General features: G+C 42.1%; 1 protein-coding gene across 1 annotated transcript; it reads left to right on the top strand.

The window, feature by feature from the left end:
* Positions 1-976: 976 nt before the first annotated feature.
* LOC311129016 (ankyrin repeat and SOCS box protein 9-like) lies at positions 977-9,056 on the top strand. Its single transcript, XM_084161264.1, has 7 exons — positions 977-1,264; positions 1,382-1,461; positions 1,854-1,961; positions 7,034-7,184; positions 7,637-7,771; positions 8,030-8,221; positions 8,485-9,056. The coding sequence occupies exons 1-7, from the start codon at positions 1,171-1,173 to the stop codon at positions 8,634-8,636; spliced, it is 912 nt and encodes a 303-aa protein (XP_084017390.1). The 5' UTR covers positions 977-1,170; the 3' UTR covers positions 8,637-9,056.
* Positions 9,057-14,914: the final 5,858 nt, after the last annotated feature.

Genomic DNA, 14,914 nt, shown 5'->3' with positions numbered 1-14,914 from the left:
AGGTTTACAGTGTAAGGGATTATATCAACATAATAGTGAATAGTAGGCTATTATGATTTTAGATTGTTGCAGCTCTCTCCCTTCTCTTTCATTATCTTGCACTGAACAAATCTAACTGCTACTGCCATCTGGTGGTGGATAAAATAACTTATATAGAGAATGTTTTCATTTGGACTGTCCTTGGGATAGAGAATCACCTTGTCGCATGCATGAAGAATGTATGTCACAGAATGTGCATGCAAAGGAGTGCCTAATGTCAATGTGGGGTAGCAATTCTGGGGTATTTAAAAATCAACTAACATGTGGATGATTAGTTTATTCTCATTGGCGGATCTCATGGCGGACCGGATGCAAGTGTACCTATGCCAGACAATGCAGTAAGTAAGTAAGTCTTTCTGGCGTGTTTCCTCTGGAAGACAACAGCTTATCCTCCAAATGGAAAAAGTAAGGAGCATAAATTGGTTTCTGGCAAATAACTCTCTCTGGCAAATCTCAATGAGCCTGGAATTCCTCCTTGTAAAGTTTAGGCATTTATAAGCCTATCCAGCCAGCTTTTTGAAATGAATTTCTTTCCAAAAATAGATTGGATTTTTGGAAACTTGCATGTAACTCTGTCTACAGCTGATGAATGACCAGGCATGGAAAAGTCCTCCACTTGAAGCATGGCTTTACAGTTTGTATCCAAGACTCAGAGGGAAAAGTGTCAGTCAGGATGTTGACACAATTACCCAAACTACAAAAAGAAACGTGTCCCTGCACATCTCCTATGTATCTCTATCTTTCTTTCTCAAGCCCCCTCCTTCCCTCTTTCCCTCCCTCTTTAGCTGGAGGTGATGGGTGTGGGCTGTCTGTGATGACAGTGTCAAGTTACAGACCTGCTCAACAGGATTCTACTCACTCTCTCTGCCCCACCATTGGTTCTAATGAACACCATGTGCAAGCCCAGCAATGCATTCAAAACCACTTCCTGCATGGCAGGGGAAATTACATCACAGGCTCTAAGTTGGGATGTGATGCCGAAATCACCCAAAAAACAGTTCAGGAACAGACAGGTACAGATAAGTTTGACACCAGCGACAGCTCAAAGTCCAGTTGCTGATGTTACAAAACCGATGGTGCAAGACAGACTACTAGACTGCTGTTTGATTTGGGGAACTCTATAGGTCAACAATGAGACAGGCTACAGGACACAGCAGTGACAACCCGAGGAACAATGCAACCCAGACTGGATCTGTTGTTTTTATCTCTAACCCTTTGATGACTGGTGAGTAGACTGCTTGGTGCAATACGCTAAAAGTTTCCACTTGTCAATATCCATGCTTTGGCCAATGAATGTCTGTATCTGTGAATGATCCTATGATTGTTGTTCTTCTCTTGTAAGATATTGAGTCAGATTGGTCCCCCATTCATGATGCAGCCTACAATGGACGTGTTCTCACACTGAGAAACCTAATAGCTCAGGTAAGGAAGGCACACCCGGACCCACAGGGCACAGACGTCAATTCAACGTTTATTCCCCGTTGGTTCAATGTAATTTCATTGAAATGACATGGAAACAATGTTGATTCAACCAGTGTGTGCCCTGTGGGTCTGTATTATGCAAGCTCATGCCTGCAGGCTTTAGTGTAACTGCTATTTGTTATTTCTGTTAATAAAGTAACAATAGCCTTACCATAGTCTGCAGAATGGGACTGTAGATGGAATGCATCACTTAAGCACAGTATTATTCAAGGGACAGCTTATCACACTGAACATTCAAAGCAATTTCAATATGGAGAAATGTCTGTCTATTGTTGGCAGAGGGAATAGGATAGTTTTTTTGTGTGTGTGTCATTTTTCAATCCTCTTCACAGGGAACGTGTGTCAACCTGGCCACTCTAGACAGAGTCTCTCCCCTTCATGGAGCATGTCTTCAGGGACACACTGATTGTGCCAGGTTACTGATAGAAAATGGTGCAAATGTGAGTAAGGAATTAAACTCTATCTGCACCACCTCTGATTTTGGCGGATTTTAAGACTCACACAGCACAAAGCTGTATACATTATTTACATGATTATGATTCAATTTGAATGTAGAACAAGCACAGGCCAAATACAGGCAGACCCCTCTGAATATGGGTTATAAATGTGTCTGTGAAGTTATTAGGCGATTAACCACACGCATTCCTTGTCACTTTAATATTACTAGCACAAATCTCTAGACAACAATACCTCAACTGTACGCTGAGTGAGTGTAAAGTCACCTTTCAATAGCTACTGAATCTGAGTGTAACAATTTATTTAACTGTTGAATAGTCTATATTTTAGTTTTTAAAAAGCACTGAGCGAAAATGGAAAATCAACAACATAGCTCAGGCAATAGGAAGCTCGCTCAACCATTTATATGCAGATGATACAGTCTTATACTCAGCTGGCCCCTCCCCAGTAGTCACCTCATACAAGTACTTGGGAGTATGGCTAGACAGTACACTGACCTTCTCTCAGCACATATCCAAGCTGCAGGCTAAGGTTAAATCTAGACTTGGTTTCCTCTATCGCAGTGGTGGAAAGTACTTAAGTAAAAATACTTTAAAGTACTACTTAAGTAGTTTTTTGGGGTATCTGTACTTTACTATTTATATTTTTGTCAACTTCTACTTTTCCTTCACTACATTCCTAAAGAAAATTATGCACTTTTTACTCCATACATTTTCCCTGACACCCAAAAGTACTAGTTACATTTTGAATGCTTAGCAGGACAGGAAAATGGTCCAATTCACACTTGAAGAAAACATCCCTGGTCATCCCTACTGCCTCTGATTTGGCGGACTCACTAAACACAAATGCTTCGTATGTAAATTAGGTCTGGGTGTTGGAATCTGCCCCTGGCTGTCCATAAAAAAACTGGGCCTTTTGGTTTGCTTAACATAAGCAATTTGAAATTGTTTCTACCATTACTTTTGATACTTAAGTATATTTTTGTAATTACATTTACTTTTGATACTTAAGTATATTCAAAACCAAAAACTTTTAGACTTTTACTCAAGTAGTACTTTACTGGATTACTTTCACTTTTACTTGTGTCATTTTCTATTAGGGTATCTTTAGTTTTACTCAAGTATGTCAATTGGGTACTTTTTCCACCACTGCTCTATCGTAATCGCTCCTCTTTCACCCCAGCTGCCAAACTAACCCTGATTCAGATTACCATCATACCCATGCTAGATTACGGAGACTTAATTTATAGATGGGCAGGGAAGGGTGCTCTCAAGCGGCTAGATGTTCTTTACCATTCGGCCATCAGATTTGCCACCAATGCTCCTTATAGGACACATCACTGCACTCTATACTCATCTGTAAACTGGCCATCTCTGAATAAATTTTTACATTTGAGTCATTTAGCAGACGCTCTTATCCAGAGCAACTTACAGTTAGTGAGTGCAGACATTTTTCATACATATAGAATACCCGTCGCAAGACCCACTGGTTGATGCTTATTTATAAAAGCCTCTTAAACCTCACTCCATTCATCTGAGATACCCGCATTCAACCCCCATCTTCCACAAACAACACCCGTTCTGCCAGTCACATTCTGTTAAAGGTCCCCAAAGCACACACATCCCTGAGCTGCTCCGTTTTTCAGTTCGCTGCAGCTAGCGACTGGAACAAGCTGCAAAAACCACTCAAACTGGACAGTTTTATCTCCATTTCAACTTTCAAAGACTATCATGGACACACTTACTGACACTTGTGGCTGCTTTACTTGGTGTATTGTTGTCTCTACCTTTTTGCCCTTCATGCTGTTGTCTGTGCCTAACAATGTTTGTACCATATTTGTGCTGCTACCATGTTGTGTTGCTACCGTGTTGTTGCTCTTGGTAGGCCGTCATTGTAAATAAGAATTTGTTCTTAATTGACTTGCATAGTTAAATAAAGGTAAAAAATATATATACACTGAACAAAAATATAAACGGAACATGCAACAATTTCAAAGATTTTACTGAGTTACAGTTCATATAAGGAAATCAGTCATTTGAAATAAATAAAATAGTCCCTAATCTATGGATTTCACATGGCTGGGAATACAGAAAAAAAAGTAGGGGCATGAATCACAAAACCAGTCAGTATCTGGTGTGACCACCATTTGCCTCATGCAGCGCGGAACATCTCCTTCGCATAGAGTTGATCAGGCTGTTGATTGTGGCCTGTGGAATGTTGTCCCACTCCTCTTCAATGGCTGTGCGAAGTTGCTGGATATTAGCGGGAACTGGAACACGCTGTTGTACACGTCGATCCAGAGCATCCCAAACATGCTCAGGGTGACATGTCTGGTGAGTATGCAGGCCATGGAAGAACTGGGACATTTTCAGCTTCCAGGAATTGTGTACAGATCCTTGCGACATGGGGCTGTGTATTATCATGCTGAAACATGAGGTGATAGCGGCGGATAAATGGCATAAATATGGGCCTCAGGATCTCGTCACGATATCTCTGTGCATTCAAATTGCCATCGATAAATGCAATTGTGTTCGTTGTCCGTTGCTTATGCCTGCCCATACCATAACCCCACCGCCACCATGGGGCACTCTGTTCACAACGTTGACATCAGCAAACTGCTTATCCACACAACGCCCTGCCATCTGCCCGGTACAGTTGTAACCAGGGTTAATCCGTGAAGAGCACACTTCTCCAGCATGCCAGTGGCCATCCAAGATGAGCATTTGCCCACTGAAGTCGTTCAAAATGCCGAACTGCAGTCAGGTCAAGACCTGGTGAGGACGACAAGCACACAGATGACCTTCCCTGAGACAGTTTCTGACAGTTTGTGCAGAAATTCTTCGGTACAAGTGGTCTGCGGTTAAGGCCGGTTGGACGTACTGCCAAATTCTCTAAAACAACGTTGGAAGCGGCTTATTAAATTCTCTGGCAACAGCTTTGGTGGACATTCCTGCAGTCAGCATGCGAATTGCACGCTCCCTCAATACTTGAGACATCTGTTGCATTGTGTTATGTGACAAAACGGCACATTTTAGAGTGGCCTTTTATTGACCCCAGAACAAGGCGCACTTGTGTAATGATCATCCTGTTTAATCAGCTTCTTGATATGCCACACCTGTCAGGTGGATTGATTATCTTGGAAAATGAGAAATGCTCACTAACAGGGATGTAAACAAATTTGTGCACAAAATTTGAGATGAATAAGCTTTTTGTGCAGATATAGAACATTTCTGGGATCTTTTATTTCAGCTCACGAAACATGGGACCAACACTTTATATACAGTGGGGGGAAAAAGTATTTAGTCAGCCACCAATTGTGCAAGTTCTTCAACTTAAAAAGATGAGAGAGGCCTGTAATTTTCATCATAGGTACACGTCAACTATCACAAAACAAAATGAGACATTTTTTTCCAGAAAATCACATTGTAGGATTTTTTATGAATTTATTTGCAAATTATGGTGGAAAATAAGTATTTGGTCAATAACAAAAGTTTCTCAATACTTTGTTATATACCCTTTGTTGGCAATGACACAGGTCAAACGTTTTCTGTAAGTCTTCACAAGGTTTTCACACACTGTTGCTGGTATTTTGGCCCATTCCTCCATGCAGATCTCCTTTAGAGCAGTGATGTTTTGGGGCTGTCGCTGGGCAACACGGACTTTCAACTCCCTCCAAAGATGTTCTATGGGGTTGAGATCTGGAGACTGGCTAGGCCACTCCAGGACCTTGAAATGCTTCTTACGAAGCCACTTCGTTGCCCGGGCGGTGTGTTTGGGATCATTGTCATGCTGAAAGACCCAGCCACGTTTCATCTTCAATGCCCTTGCTGATGGAAGGAGGTTTTCACTCAAAATCTCACGATACATGGCCCCATTCATTCTTTCCTTTACACGGATCAGTCGTCCTGGTCCCTTTGCAGAAAAACAGCCCCAAAGCATGATGTTTCCACCCCCATGCTTCACAGTAGGTATGGTGTTCTTTGGATGCAACTCAGCATTCTCTGTCCTCCAAACACGACGAGTTGAGTTTTTACCAAAAAGTTATATTTTGGTTTCATCTGACCATATGACATTCTCCCAATCCTCTTCTGGATCATCCAAATGCACTCTAGCAAACTTCAGACGGGCCTGGACATGTACTGGCTTAAGCAGGGGGACACGTCTGGCACTGCAGGATTTGAGTCCCTGGCGGCGTAGTGTGTTACTGATGGTAGGCTTTGTTACTTTGGTCCCAGCTCTCTGCAGGTCATTCACTAGGTCCCCCCGTGTGGTTCTGGGATTTTTGCTCACCGTTCTTGTGATCATTTTGTCCCCATGGGGTGAAATCTTGCGTGGAGCCCCAGATCGAGGGAGATTATCAGTGGTCTTGTATGTCTTCCATTTCCTAATAATTGCTCCCACAGTTATTTCTTCAAACCAAGCTGCTTAGCTATTGTAGATTCAGTCTTCCCAGCCTGGTGCAGGTCTACAATTTTGTTTCTGGTGTCCTTTGACAGCTCTTTGGTCTTGGCCATAGTGGAGTTTGGAGTGTGACTGTTTGAGGTTGTGGACAGGTGTCTTTTATACTGATAACAAGTTCAAACAGGTGCCATTAATACAGGTAACGAGTGGAGGACAGAGGAGCCTCTTAAAGAAGAAGTTACAGATCTGTGAGAGCCAGAAATCTTGCTTGTTTGTAGGTGACCAAATACTTATTTTCCACCATAATTTGCAAATAAATTCATTACAAATCCTACAATGTGATTTTCTGGAGAAAAAAAATCTCAATTTGTCTCTCATAGTTGACGTGTACCTATGATGAAAATTACAGGCCTCTCTCATCTTTTTAAGTGGGAGAACTTGCACAATTGGTGGCTGACTAAATACTTTTTTTCCCCACTGTATATATATCCGTATAGGTGTGCAACTAGCATTCCCAGACACACTAATATACTTGGAATGTGACAAACAGTGGAGTGTTAACCTTCTCAGCAGGCTACCACCAGTATTTCTGTTGGTTTGTGTAGGATGGTAGAGGTATGTGGCAAGATATATATGTTGTTGTCTGCGGTACTAGGTGAATGTCCCCACGTTGGAGAAGACCACCCCTCTGTCGGAGGCCTGTGCCCGGGGCCACACTGCCTGTGTGACCCTGCTCCTCCAGCATGGAGCCTCACCCCAGGGATCAAGCCTCTCAGCCTCCCCCATCCACCAGGCCGCAGCCAAAGGTCAGGGGTCACATTCTTAGGGACAGACTCGGATAGATCCTCCATGGTTCATCAGCCAAGGCAGTAGCCATGTGATTCATTGAAGACTGCATTGCAGGAAAATCCCTGTAGGGATGACAAAATGGAGAAACAATACCATTATGCATGTTTTTCACATAGCTAAGGTTCATATAGCTACAGCACTTTGACCGAGACAAAAGTCGAAACACGTCAGCTTTTATAAAATAAAAAAGAGCACCATGAACTCCATTTTTTGTTGTTATAGTTATTTATGGGAGATGTTGCAACCTTTCTTTTTTTGTAATACCTTGGAGCTACAGCACTTTGTTAAACCGTTGTCATGTTTTATATTTTTTTATGATAAAGTGTAATGAGATGTATCATTAAGTAAGCAGTTTTTCAAAGCAGATCCCACACACTGTTCTTTATTCCCTGATTATATCTCTGTCCAGGTCACCCAGAGTGCATTGAGTCTCTGGTTCATCACGGGGCAGATGTAGATCAGCACACTGACCAATCAGGCTCGCCGCTTTACACCGCCTGCACCAATCAGCATCTGAGTACTGTGAGGAAACTGCTTCAGCTTGGTATGAAAATGGAATCCCTTTAGTTTGTTGTTATTACGCAGAAAGGATGTATAGATAGATATAATCTGGATTAGACATTGACCAGTGTGCTTCTATCACAAGGTTCTCAAATATTATAATAAGAGTTATTTACAGTTTACACTTGGCCTGCAGTATATGATACCTTTTACCAAGGGAGCCACGGCACTCTCATGTGACATTTACTGTAGGCTACATACAAAATCCACACAATATCCACATATATACACTCTCTGTCAGGTGCTAGTGTGAACAGGAGTAAGGATGGGGACTCTCCTCTGCACGCGGCAGCCCGTCTGTCCAACCCTGAGCTGGTGTCTGTTCTCCTGGAGCACGGGGCTGACTGCAGCCGCAGAGACACACAGGGCAAGCAACCCCTGGACCTGGCCCCTCCCAACAGCCCCGTGGAGAAACTACTGGGCAACAAAGGAGGTAGCTAGACCCGTAATGGATCTATCTGATACACAACATTTTGGACAGAAGATTCTGTGGTGCTTTGAACTGCTGTTGTATACATTGAGTTTAAACCCATCATGGATATGTTTGTGTTTGTGAAAGGATTCTTGGTTCTTGCATGATATATTAATAGATTTGCATAGTATTTACATTGTGCTTGTGTTATTTACAATATCAAACCCTGAGAACATCTTTCTGTTATCTAAATGATGGCCGTTTCTCCTCTGATGGCTGACCAGGAGTGTCTCGTCTGATGCAGCTGTGCCGGCTGTCCATCAGGAAGGTTTTGGGAAAGGCCAGACTTATTTCAATCCATGGTCTTCAGATCCCCACAGAACTGAAGCAATACCTTCTGTACCAATCGGATCTATGGGGTACATCCATAAAATGAACATCTTTTTTAAATGTTCTATCTCAATGCATTTCTACTTTCGGTCAGTAGGTGGCACCTTAGCACCAGCATCTGTGGAGAGAGGACTTAAAAACGTATTGTGAATGTTGATTAGTGGGATGGTTTGTGCCACATTATCAGATTTGTTCACATGAAAGATATGAGAAAGAAGAGAGAACTTTAGATTTTATGCATTCATAAATGAATTAATAAATATGTACTGTTACTTGAAAATTGGTGTGAATATTGCTCAATGTGAGATCATGAATGTTTACCAAATGAATGCCAAATTAACATAATTATTTTGGTTCAAACAATGCTTATGGATTTTAAATGCTTTAAATGTAAGTATCCATTCATGATAGCAACGTACACCCATAAATGTATTCATCTATCCATACAATTACATACTCTACCGGTCAAAAGTTTGGACACACCTACTCATTCAAGGGTTTTTCTTTATTTTTACTATTTTTTACATTGTAGAATAATAGACAAGCCATCAAAACTATGAAATAACACATATGGAATCATGTAGTAACCAAAAAAGTGTTAAACAAATCAAAATATATTTTATATTTGAGATTCTTCAAATAGCCACCCTTTGCCTTGATGACAGCTTTGCACACACTTGGCATTCTCTCAACCAGCTTCATGAGGTAGTGACCTGGAATGCATTTCAATTAACAGGTGTGCCTTGTTAAAAGTTAATTTGTGGAATTTCTTTCCTTCTTAATGCGTTTGAGCCAATCAGTTGTGTTGTGACAAGGTAGGGGCGGTATACTGTAGATAGCCCTATTTGGTCAAATACCAAGTCCATATTATGGCAAGAACAGCTCAAATAAGCAAAGAGAAATGACAGTCCATCATTACTTTAAGACATGAAGGTCAGTCACTCCGTAAAATGTCAAGAACTTTGAAAGTTTCTTCAAGTACAGTCGCAAAAAACATCAAGCGCTTTGATGAAACTGGCTCTCATGAGGACCGCCACAGGAAAGGAAGACCCAGAGTTACCTCTGCTGCAGAGGATAAGTTCATTACAGTTACAAGCCTCAGAAATTGCAGCCCAAATAAATGCTTCACAGAGTTCAAGTCACAGACACATCTCAACATCAACTGTTCAGAGGGAACTGTGAATCAGGCCTTCATGGTCGAATTGCTGCAAAGAAACCATTACTAAACGACCCCAATAAAAATAAGAGACCTGCTTGGGCCAAGAAACACGAGCAATGGACATTAGACTGGTGGAAATTTGTCCTTTGGTCTGGAGTCCAAATTGGAGATTTTTGGTTCCAACCGTGGTGTCTTTGTGAGATGCGGTGTGGGTGAACGGATGATTTCCGCATGTGTAGTTCCCACCGTAAAGCATGGAGGAGGAGGTGTTATGGTGTGGGGGTGCTTTGCTGGTGAAACTGTCTGTGATTTATTTAGAATTCAAGGCACACTTAACCAGCATGGCTACCACAGCATTCTGCAGCGATACGCCATCCCATCTGGTTTGGGCTTAGTGGGACTATCATTTGTTTTTCAACAGGACAATGACCCAACACACCTCCAGGCTGTGTAAGGGCTATTTCACCAAGAAGGAGAGTGATGGAGTGCTGCATCAGATGACCTGGCCTCCACAATCCCCCGACCTCAGCCCAATTGAGATGGTTTGGGATGAGTCAGATGGCAGAGTGAAGGAAAAGCAGCCAACAAGTGCTCAGCATATGTGGGAACTCCTTCAAGACTGTTGGAAAAGCATTCCAGGTGAAGCTGGTTGAGAGAATGCCAAGAGTGTGCAAAGCTGTCATCAAGGCAAAGGGTGGCTATTTGAAGAATCTCAAATATACAATATATTTGGATTTGTTTAACACTTTTTTGGTTAATACATGATTCCATTTCTGTTATTTCATAGTTTTGATGTCTTCACCATTATTCTACAATGTAGAATAATAAAAAAAATAAAGAATAACCCTTGAATGAGTAGGTGTGTCCAAACTTTTAACTGGTACTGTACAAAAGTTACATGTAAATATATAAGTAAATACACAGGTACATACATAGCTTAATATTATTTTATTTATTTTAATACATAGGTACACACACACACCATAATTAGAGAATAAAGGGTTTTCTCCTGAATAAATTGATATGTTATAGCATGATTGCACTCTGGCTATTCCATTCCCCCTCAAATCAGCGTTCAATCAAGCCTTTGTGGAAGGAGATGCCGCCCCAGGGTCTTACCATTAATCAAGATAATCAAGACAAACTAAAGCCAATCACTGGGAGATAAATGGATGCTTGGAGACACAGAAGTGTGGGTCCTGTAAGAGGTGATACATTTAGCCAGAGTGATATATTGATTGCCTTCTCTCGCCGCTTTTGTGCGGTCCACTATATTCCTCATAATAACCCAAGAGAGAACACTGGAGATTTTGAAACAAAAGGTAAATGTAGCTAATGAAGGATCCATCTCTGATATCTATTCTTCCAGTTTAGAATGTGGAAATTTGACTAGAATCCCAGACTAACGCTGCCTAGTAATATGGTTTCTGGGACAGTGTGGGGTAAACACCTTTATATTCCCCCTCTGAAAAACTATTATTTACAATACAGTAGGGTGGTCATTATTTGGTTATTTCATAACCAGATAAAACTCAAAAATACTATTGCAGCTTTGGATAGATACAGAGAGGAACATTATTTTCCATAATAATGGATACTATGATGACCACATTCATTCCAATTACTTCTTATGAACAATTGATTATGAAACAAGCCCCAGAGGAGGTGTCATTCATGTCTATGGCTCATGACAACCTGTCTGTTATCATGTCTCTTCTCCATGTCTATAACTGCTCCTGCCCCCACCCCAGAAAGGCTGAAAGAGGCAACAGGAGGTAATGTGCTGCCATGAACATGAATATTGCCCTCTTCTGTGATGATACAGCAACAGCTGCTGAGCCACATCCAAGGCTTCTCATTATTCGCAATACTCATTACCTCTTCATCGATCCCCTCTCCCAGTTTGCTGCTTGAGGTAAATCATTGTCCCTTCAAACGTACAATGAGCATCTTGAGCCAGCCGCTTGCATTGAGCCGGCCTTCGATTTACTGGTGCTTAATGTTAAATCAATATTGTTGAGGATATTGTGATTTCTGAGACTCCCTGGTCAGACCTATCGGACCCATGTAATTAGTGGCATCTGGGAAATCAAGAAAGAGGATTAGTCTGTCACAGGGGAGAGAAGACAGTCGTGTGGCTACACACTTTCAAACATCTAATGAACAACTTTCTCTACTGTAATGACTGAAAGTAATGCATTAGTGGTGGGAGCAGGTGGGATCCTGCCTGGGAGGATGCTCATATTGGGTTTTGGACCACCTTATGTAACCAACAGGATCAATCTGTCTCTGAGTGGATTCTGACAGAGACTTGGTCAGGTACTGAAGGAGGTATAGCTGCACTTAGAGCTTACCCACCTGCATTTGATGCTAAAGCTTTTACCTAAAGCCCCCTAGAGAACCTGGCACTCCATTTAGCCTCGTCCTCCTGCTAAATGCACAGGCACTTACTGCCTCAAATAGCTGCGAAAGCGATTTTCAGTGAGAGCAAAAATACAACAAATAATGCAAGTTTTACATCCAGTGCACACATTCTCCCAAAACGATCCAATGACTAATACAAACAGTCCATTGATGCAGGGAGAGAGGTTTCTCGATCGTGTGGTGAAGACTCATACAGATGAACCCTTTAAGAGGAAAAGGAGAGTTCAAAACATCACAACATGTGAATGAGGAGAAACACGAGGTAGCTGAACGTGATGGCTAAAAGAAGAAAATGAAAAGGCTCCAACCAAAGCAAGACAAAAGCCAATGCACATGAAACACTGTCTTCAGTGACAGACCAAATATATAGCCACCAGACACCATATCGTTTTGCGGACAAAATGCAATCAACCACCAACAGCAGACCAGAAGGAGTATTTCTGTTTTTGTGGGGAAAAACTCATTCTGATTGGCTGGGCCTGGCTCCCAAGTGGGTGGGCCTATACACTCCCAAGCCCACCGATGGCTGCACGCCGGCCCAGTGATGGGAAATCCATAGATTAGGGCCTAATTAATGTATTTAAATTGACTGATTTACTGTAACTCAGCAAATTCTTAGAAATTGCTGCATGTTGCATTTCTATTTTTGTTCAGTATAATATTCTAAGTGTGATCCCCCTGCGCTGGCTCTGTGGTTGATTGCTCTGCACTGGATCTTGTTACAGATACCCAGTCTTCCCACTGAGCCCCGTGGGTTCTGCCATCTCCTCGTCCTCACCAGTAATTGCCTGGTATTTTTAGGTTGCCAGTGTAGGGTGATTAAACAAATGGAGGGAGATAGCACAGACAGAGATCTCCCTGGGCTCCCCAGGGGTAAGTGGGGAGAGGTTTAGCGAGGTCACACACTCTGATATTTTTTCAATTAGGCACCCCTTCATAACGCTTTTATCAAAGAGGGAGGGAGGGTGGCAAGGATGGATCACGGACACGGTTAGACTATTGATGTATACAGTGGGGGGAAAAAAGTATTTAGTCAGCCACCAATTGTGCAAGTTCTCCCACTTAAAAAGATGAGAGAGGCCTGTAATTTTCATCATAGGTACACGTCAACTATGACAGACAAATTGAGAAAAAAAATCCAGAAAATCACATTGTAGGATTTTTTATGAATTTATTTGCAAATTATGGTGGAAAATAAGTATTTGGTCACCTACAAACAAGCAAGATTTCTGGCTCTCACAGATCTGTAACTTCTTCTTTAAGAGGCTCCTCTGTCCTCCACTCGTTACCTGTATTAATGGCACCTGTTTGAACTTGTTATCAGTATAAAAGACACCTGTCCACAACCTCAAACAGTCACACTCCAAACTCCACTATGGCCAAGACCAAAGAGCTGTCAAAGGACACCAGAAACAAAATTGTAGACCTGCACCAGGCTGGGAAGACTGAATCTGCAATAGGTAAGCAGCTTGGTTTGAAGAAATCAACTGTGGGAGCAATTATTAGGAAATGGAAGACATACAAGACCACTGATAATCTCCCTCGATCTGGGGCTCCACGGAAGATCTCACACTGTGGGGTCTAAATGATCACAAGAACGGTGAGCAAAAATCCCAGAACCACACGGCGGGACCTAGTGAATGACCTGCAGAGAGCTGGGACCAAAGTAACAAAGCCTACCATCAGTAACACACTACGCCGCCAGGGACTCAAATCCTGCAGTGCCAGACGTGTCCCCCTGCTTAAGCCAGTACATGTCCAGGCCCGTCTGAAGTTTGCTAGAGTGCATTTGGATGATCCAGAAGAGGATTGGGAGAATGTCATATGGTCAGATGAAACCAAAATATAACTTTTTGGTAAAAACTCAACTCGTCGTGTTTGGAGGACAGAGAATGCTGAGTTGCATCCAAAGAACACCATACCTACTGTGAAGCATGGGGGTGGAAACATCATGCTTTGGGGCTGTTTTTCTGCAAAGGGACCAGGACGACTGATCCGTGTAAAGGAAAGAATGAATGGGGCCATGTATCATGAGATTTTGAGTGAAAACCTCCTTCCATCAGCAAGGGCATTGAAGATGAAACGTGGCTGGGTCTTTCAGCATGACAATGATCCCAAACACACCGCCCGGGCAACGAAGGAGTGGCTTCGTAAGAAGCATTTCAAGGTCCTGGAGTGGCCTAGCCAGTCTCCAGATCTCAACCCCATAGAAAATCTTTGGAGGGAGTTGAAAGTCCGTGTTGCCCAGCGACAGCCCCAAAACATCACTGCTCTAGAGGAGATCAGCAACAGTGTGTGAAAACCTTGTGAAGACTTACAGAAAACGTTTGACCTGTGTCATTGCCAACAAAGGGTATATAACAAAGTATTGAGAAACTTTTGTTATTGACCAAATACTTATTTTCCACCATAATTTGCAAATAAATTCATAAAAAATCCTACAATGTGATTTTATGGATTTTTTTTCCTCATTTTGTCTGTCATAGTTGACGTGTACCTATGATGAAAATTACAGGCCTCTCTCATCTTTTTAAGTGGGAGAACTTGCACAATTGGTGGCTGACTAAATACTTTTTTCCCCCACTGTAATAAGGGTCAAAAGAGAGAGAGGTTTGAGGTCTGCTTCAGGACTGAGATGGTTATCTACTGTATCAGGATGGAGAAGCTCATGTTGGGTGATGCCTTGTTCATGCCAGACACTTATTTTAGCTATTTTATAAGCCAAACAAAATGCAATTGGT

The sequence above is a fragment of the Coregonus lavaretus genome (genome assembly GCF_964263955.1).
Source record: "Coregonus lavaretus genome assembly, chromosome: 5".
Classification (NCBI taxonomy): Eukaryota; Metazoa; Chordata; class Actinopteri; order Salmoniformes; family Salmonidae; genus Coregonus; species Coregonus lavaretus.
This window is presented reverse-complemented; position numbering and strand designations above follow the sequence as displayed.

Excerpts from the sequence above, each read along its gene's own strand:
- LOC311129016 (XM_084161264.1), top strand. The coding sequence starts at position 1,171 with ATGAGACAGGCTACAGGACACAGCAGTGACAACCCGAGGAACAATGCA. Across the intron at positions 1,462-1,853 it reads TGAGAAACCTAATAGCTCAG|GGAACGTGTGTCAACCTGGC; the intron begins GTAAGGAAGGCA and ends TCCTCTTCACAG. Across the intron at positions 7,772-8,029 it reads GAGGAAACTGCTTCAGCTTG|GTGCTAGTGTGAACAGGAGT; the intron begins GTATGAAAATGG and ends ACTCTCTGTCAG.